Source organism: Aythya ferina, assembly GCF_964211825.1.
Source record: "Aythya ferina genome assembly, chromosome: 1".
In the NCBI taxonomy this organism is placed as follows: Eukaryota; Metazoa; Chordata; class Aves; order Anseriformes; family Anatidae; genus Aythya; species Aythya ferina.
The window spans coordinates 19,145,782-19,158,487 of NC_140296.1; the positions used below are offsets into that span (position 1 = coordinate 19,145,782).

The 12,706-nt window shown below is 36.1% G+C and overlaps 1 protein-coding gene across 1 annotated transcript in view; it reads right to left on the bottom strand.

Annotated features, from left to right (window-relative positions):
* Positions 1–12,706, bottom strand: part of XPO4 (exportin 4) — a 77,893-nt gene that overhangs the window by 6,382 nt on the left and 58,805 nt on the right. Inside the window, exons 13-22 of the mRNA XM_084506764.1 lie at positions 12,456–12,633; positions 10,654–10,813; positions 8,896–9,065; positions 7,787–7,961; positions 6,342–6,635; positions 5,225–5,405; positions 3,530–3,648; positions 2,460–2,590; positions 1,573–1,690; positions 211–303 (exon numbers count right to left, since the gene is read on the bottom strand). Coding sequence (XP_084362890.1) covers positions 211–303; positions 1,573–1,690; positions 2,460–2,590; positions 3,530–3,648; positions 5,225–5,405; positions 6,342–6,635; positions 7,787–7,961; positions 8,896–9,065; positions 10,654–10,813; positions 12,456–12,633 — 1,619 coding nt within the window. The remainder of the gene's footprint in view (positions 1–210; positions 304–1,572; positions 1,691–2,459; positions 2,591–3,529; positions 3,649–5,224; positions 5,406–6,341; positions 6,636–7,786; positions 7,962–8,895; positions 9,066–10,653; positions 10,814–12,455; positions 12,634–12,706) is intronic.

Genomic DNA, 12,706 nt, shown 5'->3' on the forward strand with positions numbered 1-12,706 from the left:
GAGGTTTTGAAGACACAGCTGGGAAAATCCCTGAGCAAACCATTCTGAATTCAGCATTGACCCCACTTTGAGCAAGAAGTTGGACTACAGATCTCCTGAGGGTCCCTTCCAACCTGAATGATTCTACAATTTGGCAAACGCACAGTAATTAACCATTCTCCATCAAAAAGTGAGTAATGTTCAGGGTTCTTAAGTGTTTAAATGTCATACCTGATGCAAGCACACTAATGTGTAGAATGCTTCACCTGCTGCAGTTGTCATTTCTGTATTGTGCTTCTGAAGTACCAGCATATCAAAGACCATCTGAAATCACAAACCAAAAGCTGTTTCAGAAGTGTAAACTTAACTTCCTGCTTTATAAACACCTGCTGTTGAACCTCATATCTTCACTTCCAATAATAATGAATGTGTATTCACAAACATCCAAGATTTAGGTTTGCTTCCTTCTTTTTTAAATTTAGGCATCAGTAACTGGAAACTAAATTATTTTAGAAGTTGAGCTTTGGCTTACTGGCACTAATTCATGCCTCAAAGCACTGAAACCTATTGTTGATTTATATGTGGTCTTCAAAGAGAAGCAACATCTCTTGTATTTTTCAACAAAAGCTGCAAATAACTCAGAGAAAGAATGAAGAAAAGCTTTTGCTCTTCCAGTAAAACCAGGAGTTTGTTCCTTAAGTTTTGGAACCTCCTACAGTTCACAGAAAGTCAAACAGGGAATAGAAAATAAGAATGATTTTAAAACTTCACTAAAATAGTGAAAATTTGAGAAAAAGGCAGAAGGCTATGTTAAGCTAGAAGAAATAAAGAGACAAATAAAATTATTTAAGGTGTTTCTTATTCTCTTAGCTTCACTGATGTGAGCTCTTAATAAGAAGTCCTCAAAGTCTGAATGTCAGTTCAGTAAGAAAATATGTCTTAAGCAAAACTGAAGTATTTACTGCAATCAGGAGAGACAAGTATACAAGTTCCCCAATTACTTCTTGTCCCCATTAGCAATTAGCAAGATGCTGGCTGCTATTAGATTAATTGGAAATTTAATGAGACAGAGGGGATGGTTCTTAAAGGAAACTGACAAGTATGACAGTGGATTAAGAAAAAAAAAAAGCTTAATTTATTGGATAAATTGAATAAATGGCAGCATTTTCCTTTCTTCATAGTATACCCAATTATGCTCGCTCTTCTGCCTCTTGTTTTAGTACTCTACCTAGCCTTTTATTTGGCAGCTTTTTATTTGACAGCTTTCACAGTAAATTTAAGTGGTGAAACTGTCAGAGTCATTCTAAAACTCAAGTACAGAGCATAAATAAAAATAAATTGCATTCTGAGGTGCTCAGATTTTTTGCTGAATGGTGAAAAGTCATTTTCTCCTCTACACCTCTATCCTTTGCAATATAGTCCAATGTCTCTGGTCCTCCATGTTCTTCTTCCAGTGCCAGTTCTTTAGGTAAGAGGTTGTTTCTTTGTGTGTGATGCTCATTAATCTAATCAGATATTATCACTATTTGGTCTCTTGACACCACCTGTATGCAAAACCAAAACAAAACATAACCCAGAACACAGTTGTCTTACCTTAAGAAAGTGCCTTGTTGCTAGAAAGAGAGCTGAATCTGTTTCTTGTGCTTTTGCACACTGTTCTGCTAACGGTGTTACAGCCTCCAGACAGAGCTGGCAAACCTCAGAACTCATTCTGGTAACAGGCATTAAAGAATCAATGTCAAATTTCAATGAAATTGTGGCAAAACTTCCCAATGGCATCACTAAAAAATACTTTAAATGCTTCTATATTTCAAGATGTTACTTCACTATAAAGCTGTTAATAAAATAAATTTAAAAAAATAAAATAAAGCGGGAAAAGAACAGCAACTTTGTTGCTTTCTTTTATTAGCTACATACCCTAAAGTAACATAACCCTCTCTGACATAACATTTTCAGAAAGAGGCCCTTATGGTCAAGCTCATCTGTTTCTGACACGTGCCACAGATTAGTGAAAATGGTACTCCCATTAGAAGAGGGAGAGCCCATTGGCAACGTGACAGGAAATGCTCTGGAGCCAGCCCAATAGAACAGCAGCAGTGTTTTGTATTACCAGCTGAGAAACTAATTCAGGAATGGCTTTGGGATACCAGCTGAAGGCTTATGGAGTTACACACTCTGAAGTGAAGTAATGGAGGAGGCAGGAATGGGTGCCAGAAAAAACTTACACGCTAAACCACTTAAACACTGCATTCAAGCAACAAGTCAGAGGAAATTCAGCTAGCACTGGAATCTCGATAGACACTACAGTGAAACTCTCAGTCGGCAAAGAGCAGGGAGGAAGAGTTGATTATGGACATGTACCTATAGATACAGAGATTGATAGGGAAGGAAAAAATGCAAAGAAAAAGAATCAAGGCTTAACATGCCTTTATAAAATAAACTAAGATTTTTAAACACTCTCAAAACTCTGTAAAGGATACGATGACATCCCTAACTCCAGTGAGTACATCAGGCTCTTAAAGAGGTCCTCTGGAAGTTGTGGAATTTTCTCAGGGAATATCTCACAGATGAAAGTGATTAATTTGTAATATTGATTACACAGGGATGGAAACTGTCAAAAGAAAAACAAGGTCATTTTAGAACCACATAGCTCTATCCTGATGTTATTTCCACCTGTATGAAGAGACAGATCTGATGCTTTCCACTGAAGAAGAACAGAAAATTCTAGGCAACAACCTCAGTCACCAGTGGCTACAGCCATATCAGCAAAAAGCATGGTGCAATAAAAGCAGCCCACTAAAGCAGAGATGTTTAAACTGATGGCAGGTGTCCAGTATCTACTCCATACAATATCATGGAGTTTTACTTCACACAAGAGCAAGTCTAGTCCTTTGGAATAAAAGCCTCATTAGCATTTGGAGTACAAGAGGGGTGCTCCTAGGGCACATCCTGACTTGGTTTCATCTAAAATGGATGTAGCTCCCAAGCTCAGTGGGTGCTACCAGGTGAGAACCAAAGCCTATTAAGAGGGGACAACTGAGGTACCCTTCCGAATTGTTCCCCTGACTCAAAGTAAATATTAGCACAGTGTAACTCAATGAAATACTGCCATTTGGTTGTTTCAGATTTTACTGCTCTACTGACAACCTGCTGTCTATGACATGAAAGCATCGCAAAAATAATTAGAGTTGCAATTTGCTCCCAGATTTTGTTTTGTTTTGACTAATATCACTGCTGATGCTTCCTGTCACATTTCTGACACTATCACAAAAAGGATTCCACAGGCCATGTTTCAGGGTTGGCTAATTGTTAATCCGCACAGACTTGCTTTTAGAGGGAAAAAATATTTGTTTAGGCCTTTCAAACATGCATTTCTACAGGTTAAAATACTTATTTTCTAATGGTATCTATAACTAGAGAAGCTATTTACTTTTTTAAAAGCCTACAAAATCTAACTCGTGGAGGTGAAGTGCAATTTAGAACCCATTTCTGGGAATTCATTACTATAAACCTTTCATATTTGAGCAGTTACATGTGAAAATATACTTACCTTCAGCAGATCCTGGGACATTAGAGGCAGAACTAGATTAACCCCATATAAGACAACATCTGCTGCCGATACAGATCTATTTGTGGCTTGTCCAGGCTCATGTCCTCTAAATACTTCATCTGTAGAAAAGGTAAAAAAAAATATATATTTTTTATAAGAAGAGGATCAAATATATTGAAGAGTCACATTTCTTTGATTAAGACATTTTTAATGATAGGACTATCACACTCTTCCCAAACGAAAACATGAGGCACTGTATTAAAATAGAAACTTAAGTGAGTAGAGACTGCCACATCACTCTATATTTATATTCATTAGGACTAAGCGTTTCATAATCACATGTACCAGATGGCATACTAACCAGAACACTTCAGATACTTTGAGAGCTCCCTTCCATTACAGAATGGAAGGAAGCTCTCTTACACTTGTTTCTAGTGGTATCTGCCTCATGCTTGCACAAATAGACAGTGAGCAAATTATAGCATTTCTATATTTTCTGTAAATTTCTATATAGTATACATTATAATACATACTTACATGAATTTTATAAACACAGAAATAAATGGAGGAAGTTAGTAAACAAAAACCTGCAATTTAGAACTTGCCAAGTTTCTCCAGTTCCTGTTCAGACCTGTACTTCCCAGCGACTAGCAATGACCTTACTTTTATAATTCTTCCATTAAGTTAATTATAGTGACCAGAGAAGTTTCAATACATTTGATATCTGGGTATTATGTTTAGGTAGTATTCAGTCCTTAGTTTCACTTTTTTTTTTTTTTTTTTTCCTTTTTACAGCATTTTTGATGCTTCTAACAACCAAAGTCTGACGTCACAGAGAATGTGTTAGATGGCATTGAGATGCACACTCGATGGACAAAGTCTAATTTTGGTTCTGTATTTTTGTGTTGTACATACACAACAGAAAAATGAGACAGATGCAATGAATTTCAGAGCACAAAGTTCCCTCTCCTTCAAGCCTTAGAACAGCAGTGAAAAAGATCAAAATCATGTAGGCAGATTCAGTTTGTTGCTGAGCAAGTTTTCTGTGCAAACTGAACAGGACATGGTAAGAAATAAATAATGCAAATGTGTTTTAACTTTTTCAAAAGCAATATAACACAGCTAAGCTAGAGGTGGCAGATAAAATTGCATTAGTCCTAAATATGAAGTGGCAAAGATACACAAGAAAGCAACAGGCTGGGAAAAAATAAAAATAAAATAAAAAACCCAACCCATACCTACATAGCATAACACATATTCTGTGAATGAAGAATACAAAAAAGCCTCAAACTTGATAGAATTTTCATGAGCTCAGCATTTCACACAGTTAGGATCTTGTACTACAAAGACAACTCATCTGCTCTTGCAGTAATTTGCTAATCTGATTTCTCTGTAGTTTCTGCAACTTCATGTTCTGACGTGCAGCATTCATTTTTTAAGTTGCTGTTGTCAACATGCCCTATTTATTTTATAAGAACAATAATTATTTCTGAATACTGGAAGATGTGCCATACTGTGAAAAGTTCTTCCTTTGCTACTTGCACAATAAATAATTTCCATATCCTGATAAAGCCTAAACTCAAGTTTCCAATTTACCTAAACTGAACTCATGCCCTATGATGTTTTTTTGATTTTTTTTTTTTTTACCGTTTTAGAATACGAATTATGGCTCGTCAGTTACCAATTCCTCCATACCTGTATCACTGAAATCTATGAATTCTTTTGATAGAAGATTAGTGAGAAGCTCCATTATAAGGAGGAGATCCTGGTACTGATCTTCTTCTGCTGTAACATCTATCCGTTGCCGACCTAGATTATTCTTGGAATACACCTGGAGCAGAGTTAGGCAGGCCTCATACAAGTTCATGGCTTTGGCCTAGAAAACAGCATCAGATAACAAGAAAATTGTGTATGTTAAAAGTGACACCCTTTGTTTTAAGATGGTGCTACATGGTTGATGATACCTGAAGATTGTAATTGCAGTTATACTACCCATTTTCATAACAACTGCACACAGAATCATTAAGGAAACAGCCATCTTCAATACTGAGGACACCTACAGCCATACATTTACGTGCTACTGACAAACATTATAACATTACTTTCACCAATTCCTCAATCTTAAGAAAAAAGAGTGGCTTGTGCCAGGCTGGCACATCTCACTGGTCTTGCAATCTAGATTAAAATTATCAACAAGATCCCAAAGGGACTCACTTTTGCTATCAAAATTTGGAGCCATAATACCCTCTGTGCATACACATATTGAAGTAGGCTTCTCCTAGATGCAAAAGCCATTGCTTCTGGATGCAAAAGTAAAATTAGCCAATAGTGCAAAAATGTAAGCAGCCTGCATCAACTCATTTTACCCGATAATTTCTTGGTAACCATTATGCGCTGTTTAGGACCAAAGCAGCATCTCTGTGGTATGCATTTGTCACATAAAACAGTGCTGCAATTCTGCTAGACAAGCCTTCAGAGAAGTTTGGTACGGTTAAATAAGCATTCAACATGGTCTGTACTCTTGCCACCCCTTCACGTTAAGGCTGGTGATGAATTATGGTCAAGTTTATTGCTAAAAGAACAGTCTAGACATCCTGCTTTTAATCTTTGGGAGTGTATGTTTTTAAACAAAGGAATTCCTCTAGCAGATGTGACCAGCTAGCATTTATTTCTATATAGACAGAATAGTGATGTAAGCATACAGAGTTTCTTTCTGTATAGAATACAAAAATTTCTCTGCTATTTTGTACAATACATGCGCACACACACACACACACACACTTCTCCTCCTTCCCCTCTTGGTTGTATTTACCTCTCCAAGATAGCAAATTTGTTTATGTGCAACTTCAACAAAGACTTCTATTATGAGATTAACAGTCTCTGGTGTGTTTTTGTATACTTCCATTAATCCAATGCAATTATTAAGGAAGTCCATTAGGAAATTAAAGAGAATTGCTACATTATCAATCTGGGTAGCCTCAGCAATGCCACAGAGTGCTTCCAACGTAGCAGTGATCTCCTGTTTCACTTCCTCCTCTTGGCAGATCTGCTGAAAGTTTTCTTGGTTTATCACATTCAGGAATCGCTGCTGAAGTGGCTGAAGAACCTTAATTTTTTTTTTTTGAAAAGTCACAGTAAGATAAGTATATTATTACAAGAATGAAATTTGAGGTTTAAGTAATTTAGCAAGCACATGGGTTGTTTTTAGCACAACAGTACAAGAAGCATCAATTCCAGTTTGCAATGGCACAATTACGTTATTTTCTGTCACATTAACATAAACTGAAGTGATAATTAGTGATTCTCATTATCCACCATCACCTGCAGGTTGGTTGCAAAATGAGCACCTCCATAAATATTTAATATTATTTTGTAGTGCTTAAACAAATAACAAGGACTTTCTCTGAGTCACATTATTTGATTGTTTTCCAGGTTCAGCATTAGCAACAAAAGGTCAGCAATGAAAGCATTAATTAAAAATCATATTCACAATTACCTTTGTCTTATTACAATTCTTGGTAGTAAAATTTCTCTTATAATCAGCCTATGTGACTGCATTTGTAAGCTAACCCAGTTTGAACCCATTTAGACATTTCCATAAAACAGTTAAATGTTTTTCCCCAATTATTTCCAGTACCTTACCCTCAATCACTAACTTCGTAACTTTGCTAATGAAAATAAGCTTCTCTCAGAAGGCCAGTGCTTTTCAAACTTCAAGGCTAATGTGGTGTAGCTGAAGTGTGATCAGGAAGCATTATAGCACCAACCTTTCCAGTATTAAATATCTGAGCACTAATGGAACCAGGGCACAAAAAAGCTGGTTGAGGAGCTTCATTATTTTTCACATTAGTCTTACTCACTGTCATTATTGTTAAGTGAATAAATGAATAATTCGTAAACACTACCTAATTAAAATAGACGAAATGGCACAACTCTGATGAAAGGCCTTAACCTTTACAAAAGGTCTCTTTCAAGTGTACTGCTAGACTGGCTTATTTCATGAATCCCCAAGTAATTTTGAGTTATTTCTGTTTAGGTAGTAATGGTTTAGGTATCATGGACAACACCAATAAGCTGCCAAAAAATTACGGCCCCTCAAAGAAAGAATCATTAAAAACATATTGGTATTATATGTTTGAAACCTAAAGATTTTGTATGAGCTGAGTTTGCATCACCATAAAATTCCCTGAACTAACTTCAAACTTTGTTTGTATTACTTGCAAAAATGAAGATAACAGAAGCATCAAAACAGCTTACCTCTGTCCAGTATTGTTGTTTTGTTTCTGTATCCATATGAGCAAAACCTCCTAAAACTAAAGCTTTCATTAGTGTTCTCTGCACAGAACTGGACAAATAGTGAAGGGGAGGGCTTCGCCTTGCAAATTGTTTAGCTAAATTCCACCAGTTTTCACATTGAATAACTAAGTTTGCCCTAGAAGGGGGAAAAACATTTTGATTAAAGAAAATACTCCAAAAAATTGTATGAACAGAGTGCATCAGGCTGCTAGCATTTGTCAGAAGATTTTTATTTTTATTTTTAAATTTAATTCCTTGATTGTAAGGCTAAATTGCCTTTTGACTTCCATCTTATTAATGTCTCAACCATAAAATTTCTGAAGTGTATACTCTGAAAGTAGCTCAATTCATATGGGAGAAAAGCAGGGAAGTACTTAGTTTTACACACAGACAGACACACACACAGTTAATGGATATATTGCATGGATTATTAAAAGCTTAGTCTCATTATGTCATGATAAAATAAGCAGTTTATTCCAAAACTAGCTCCTGTGTTTTTTATTTATCTTAAAAAGAATTTCCTCAAGCATTTCGCTCCTCAAACTTCAGTCTTTCAGACTGAATGCATGATTGCATGTCAATTCACAGAAGCAAAACATTCAAGAATTTTCTTCTTCATAGTTTGTAATACCAAAGAAGTTTCTGAAATTTGTCTGAACCCACCAAACCCTATTTATTTTTTTCTTTAAAAGGTTTATTAAGCATATTTTATACTGGTTTAGCCAGTATCTGAACTCAATCTGAAACAAAAACAAACAAACATAAAAATCCTTGCAATAAGAGTGGAGACCCGGAGAATTTTCCTTTCTCACTGTTTGTGTGAGGCACAAAGGTAGGGGAAGGAGAGTGCACTGATAAATAATAATAAAGATTAGGTTAACATTTTGTCAAATCTAGGTCTCACTCCTCACTTTGTCAGACAAGTTTTTCCTCCATTTATAGCATGTTACTAAAGTAATTTGACTTACAGAGACATGAATATAAAGTGCCCCATATCTGGATTATTTTGGCCAAAAAAATTTAAAGGAAGCAAAAGAAATTTTTTGACTTCCAGAGGTGTAGCAACTTACCGCTCTCTCCTTTCCACTAATGTTACTAGCAGTTGTACAGTATCATTTGCAAGGTCCTGCTCTGAACTCCACACTGCCAGGTTACTGATCACTTTTTCTAAAAGGTAACCCACAATCCACTGGGAACCCTCAGTATCAGCACCAAATGCTGTACTAAATGGCAGACTTATCTATAAGAAAAGCATTAAAATGAGTGAGTTTTACAGAAGGCAGAACCCCAAAGTGTATGGTAATCAGTCAGCAAATTCTTTTCAGGCTGTCACTTCTTCCCTACTTAAAATACACAAAAGTTACATAGACGAAGGCAAAGAATACCTGTAACAGAAAAATCTTTGCCAAATTTATCTTGCAATTTTAAGCACAACACCTAAAAGAAAGAAAAGTTTCAACCTCATCACAATATCAGGTTTAAGTATGTCTAGCTTTTAATGCCAAGGAAAGTTCAGAAACTTTAAAAATTAAGAGAAAGATCCCAAAAAATCATCTCCCGAAAGTGTTTCCATTAATTTATGATGAAACTCCTCAAAATTAAGTGATAAAATAACTGGAAATAAGCCTAGCTCTTGATCTAGTTTGAATCTTGTAAGAACTTCTTTTCATCACAGTCTTTTCTACATCTGCTTTCTGCATTATTCTTTCAATCTACGCAGCTTTTAGGAAAGATGTCACATTCTGGTCCTGGTACATTAAAATATGCTTCCTTGAAATTGCCTTCTTGCCTATCTTCAGAAAAAAAGTGTAAGAGGGAAATGCAAAGAATCTGTAATATTTGTGCAGGGGCTTCCTGTCAGCACACCACCACCATCTGAAATTATAAAATTCATAATATATACCTGACTGAGCATAAGATTTAAAAAAGAGGTGTTCAACCACTTTCACGTGCCAACACAAGCTAAATGTGTACATTTCTTAGATACCATTTTTCATGCTCTGCAACTGATGGCTTTGCTCTGCTGCAAGTACAAGTTGAATAATGTAATTCTAATTCATTACAAGTCTTCAATATTCCTAACTTTGTTAACGAGGGGTCTCCTGAAGCGTTAGTATTCTTAGTTGCTTCAGTAGTGGAAACAAGGGGAGGAGGAGGCGGCTTCCTTCTCAGAAGTTAGAGCCAACAGGACCTTCTCATGAGTGGCCTCCATTAGCTAGCTGGAGTATCGTTAGTTGTATAAGCAAAATCAGGATCAAGGTCTAATCATGATTAGTGCTTTCCAAACATGATAAAATGTTGCCCTTTAGGAAGAACACATCATAGATATCATGATATATACAATGAGAACATATGAGAATAGGGAGAGGAGAGAAATTAACATGATTTTAGCTTATATATACCACCTAGTGATGGTACTAGATATCTAATTCAGAATCATGACCAGGTTACTCAATAAGTCATCCATCAAGGGCAACCACTGTATTGAAGTTGAACTGTAAGATCTGATATAGCTTAACAAATTGCTGTGATCTGTGAGTTTCACCCACTAGACAACCTGAGAGCATGTTATGCTATTCTGTGATGCCGCTAGCTACAAAAATCACATTTATACCAAGATGCACAAAAAGGGTTCCCTAACAACTTATATTTCTAATGGAAAAAAAAAAAACAAACAACATCTACTTTCAAACAATTTAAAAACCAACCCCAAATACAACATTAAAAATGCTTTATCACTGCACCTTAGAATAGCTACACTGACATCTGCATTCCAAGGATATTGTTGCTAATACTCACCAACTCATTCATAAAGGTTATATCCTTACCTGATCATACAGCTTTTCATCCACCAGGAGGTAAGTCTTTGCCCAACGCTTGAGGAACCATACAATATCTTTGCCCATCTGTGGGCTCAGAAGGTGCGTGAGATTTGCCCTTATTGCTCGAGATTCTACTTCGGACACTCTTAAAATAGCCGATAACAACCTGCAGATTTAAAACACAATAAGGATGTTGAGTGTTCTTTGGAGAAGTAATGTGACTCTGTGAAACGTTTTTTTTTTTTTTTTTCATGAAATATGAGGAAGGAACAAGATAATGAAGTATTTCAACTCTAACAAAGTGAAGAGCAGTTAACTTGTTTCTTTAAATGCAAGGAGAGAGACAAAATGGCAAATACCCTCCACAAAGTCAGAACATAAGGTGGTCTTTGACATCAAAAATACTGCAACAGAAGAATCCTGACAGGCACTCTGACTGATTCTCCCTTTCCTGCATCAACCACCTTCTTCGTTACAAATTGTGGCCTAATCATGCAGCTTTTGCAGCATGATATAGCTAGAGCAATGTCCAGTTATTTCTTACTTTTTCACTACCACAGAGAAACAATATGATGTAGCAGACCACCAAGTGACTGCATTAATACACTCAGTCAAGAAAAGTATAATATTAGCTTTTACAGTATCTCAATTAACTTTGGTAAGAATTTGCAAGTCCTCAAGGAATTTATGAGTTGATGGTGGTGTATTTCTGGTTTTAATCCCATCTGCACTAAGACACTGCAATCAGAAATTCTGGTTGTTGACCAGTTCTTGTAGCTGCCAGGATTGGCATCAATGACTGGCATTCAAACCTCTACATGTGTTAGCCCATGAAGCACTTAACTGCCCACGAAGATCCATTTTTCTAACCTTTTCCAGCAGAAAATGTTAAGTACACAAGTAATCCTGGGTGAACAATATTTCATGCCAATAAAAAAAATAATTGAATTGAGACTTCTGAGTACTGAAGATTAAAACTGAGGACTCTTTTGTGGGCCTTCTTGCAAAAAGAGAACAGAAATCCCTTATGCTTTTCCTTAAATATGTTAATAATAATATGTGTACGTAAGGGGCAACAACTCTCCCCCCACCGAAGACCAAAGCTGCTACGGCCAAGCTGAGGCAGTAAGTCATGGCCAAAGAGAAGCTCACTTAAGCTTTGGAAAGCTCTTGCTTGAACTGCACATGTGCAGAATACATTATAGATAAAAAAAAAAAATGATACCAAACTAGGCGATGTATTGCTTTAAAAACCAGTGTTTTTTTTTTGTTTTTTTTTTTTTTTTTTTAGTATTTTGAGTCATTTTAAGGACTTTCTGTAACAAACAGATCAAAGACAGGTTTTCAGTAGTGATAAAGTATTTCTATTTATTTTAATAGGTAGATCATGTCCTCAATTACAACTATTAGGTCATCAAGCTAGTCATTTCTGCTATCCCATCTCGACTGAGTTTTATCTGTTTAGATGCCATACTTTTTCTTCCCTTCAGTCCCACCCCCAGGTCAACATGACTTGAAGCATCACCTGTAATTACTCTGCCTATCTCTACCCTAAGAAAAAAAAAATATATATATATATGTAACTTCATCTTTTCTGTCTTTTCTTTTATAGCATTGCCTTAATAGGCAATAAAACCATTCTTATAAATTATTTGCCTTTACTTTAAGACTATTTAAAAGAGACATTTCATTTCCAATGTTTGGTGTTTGCATATGTCTTTTTTTCTTTTTCATTTCATAGAAGTCCATTTATGTTCTCACTTCTCTGAAAAAGCATTTAACATACTTAACACACGATGCATTCTTACCTAATTACAGAATCAGTTCTGTTGTACCCTGGGATGGAAGAGGCCTTTTCTCCTGGAGATCCCAGAATTTGAAGCGTTGTGTTGATGTCAACCTCAGCTGAATGTTTAATGGAGTATTCCATTACTTCTGGAGGTATTAGCGGAGTCTCTCCCTGAGTATCATTAGCCAAGAGGTAGCCTTACATTAAAAAAAGAAAGAATGATCACAACTTTCTACCCTAGGTTAACTTAGAGCTTTTTGATTAGTCCAC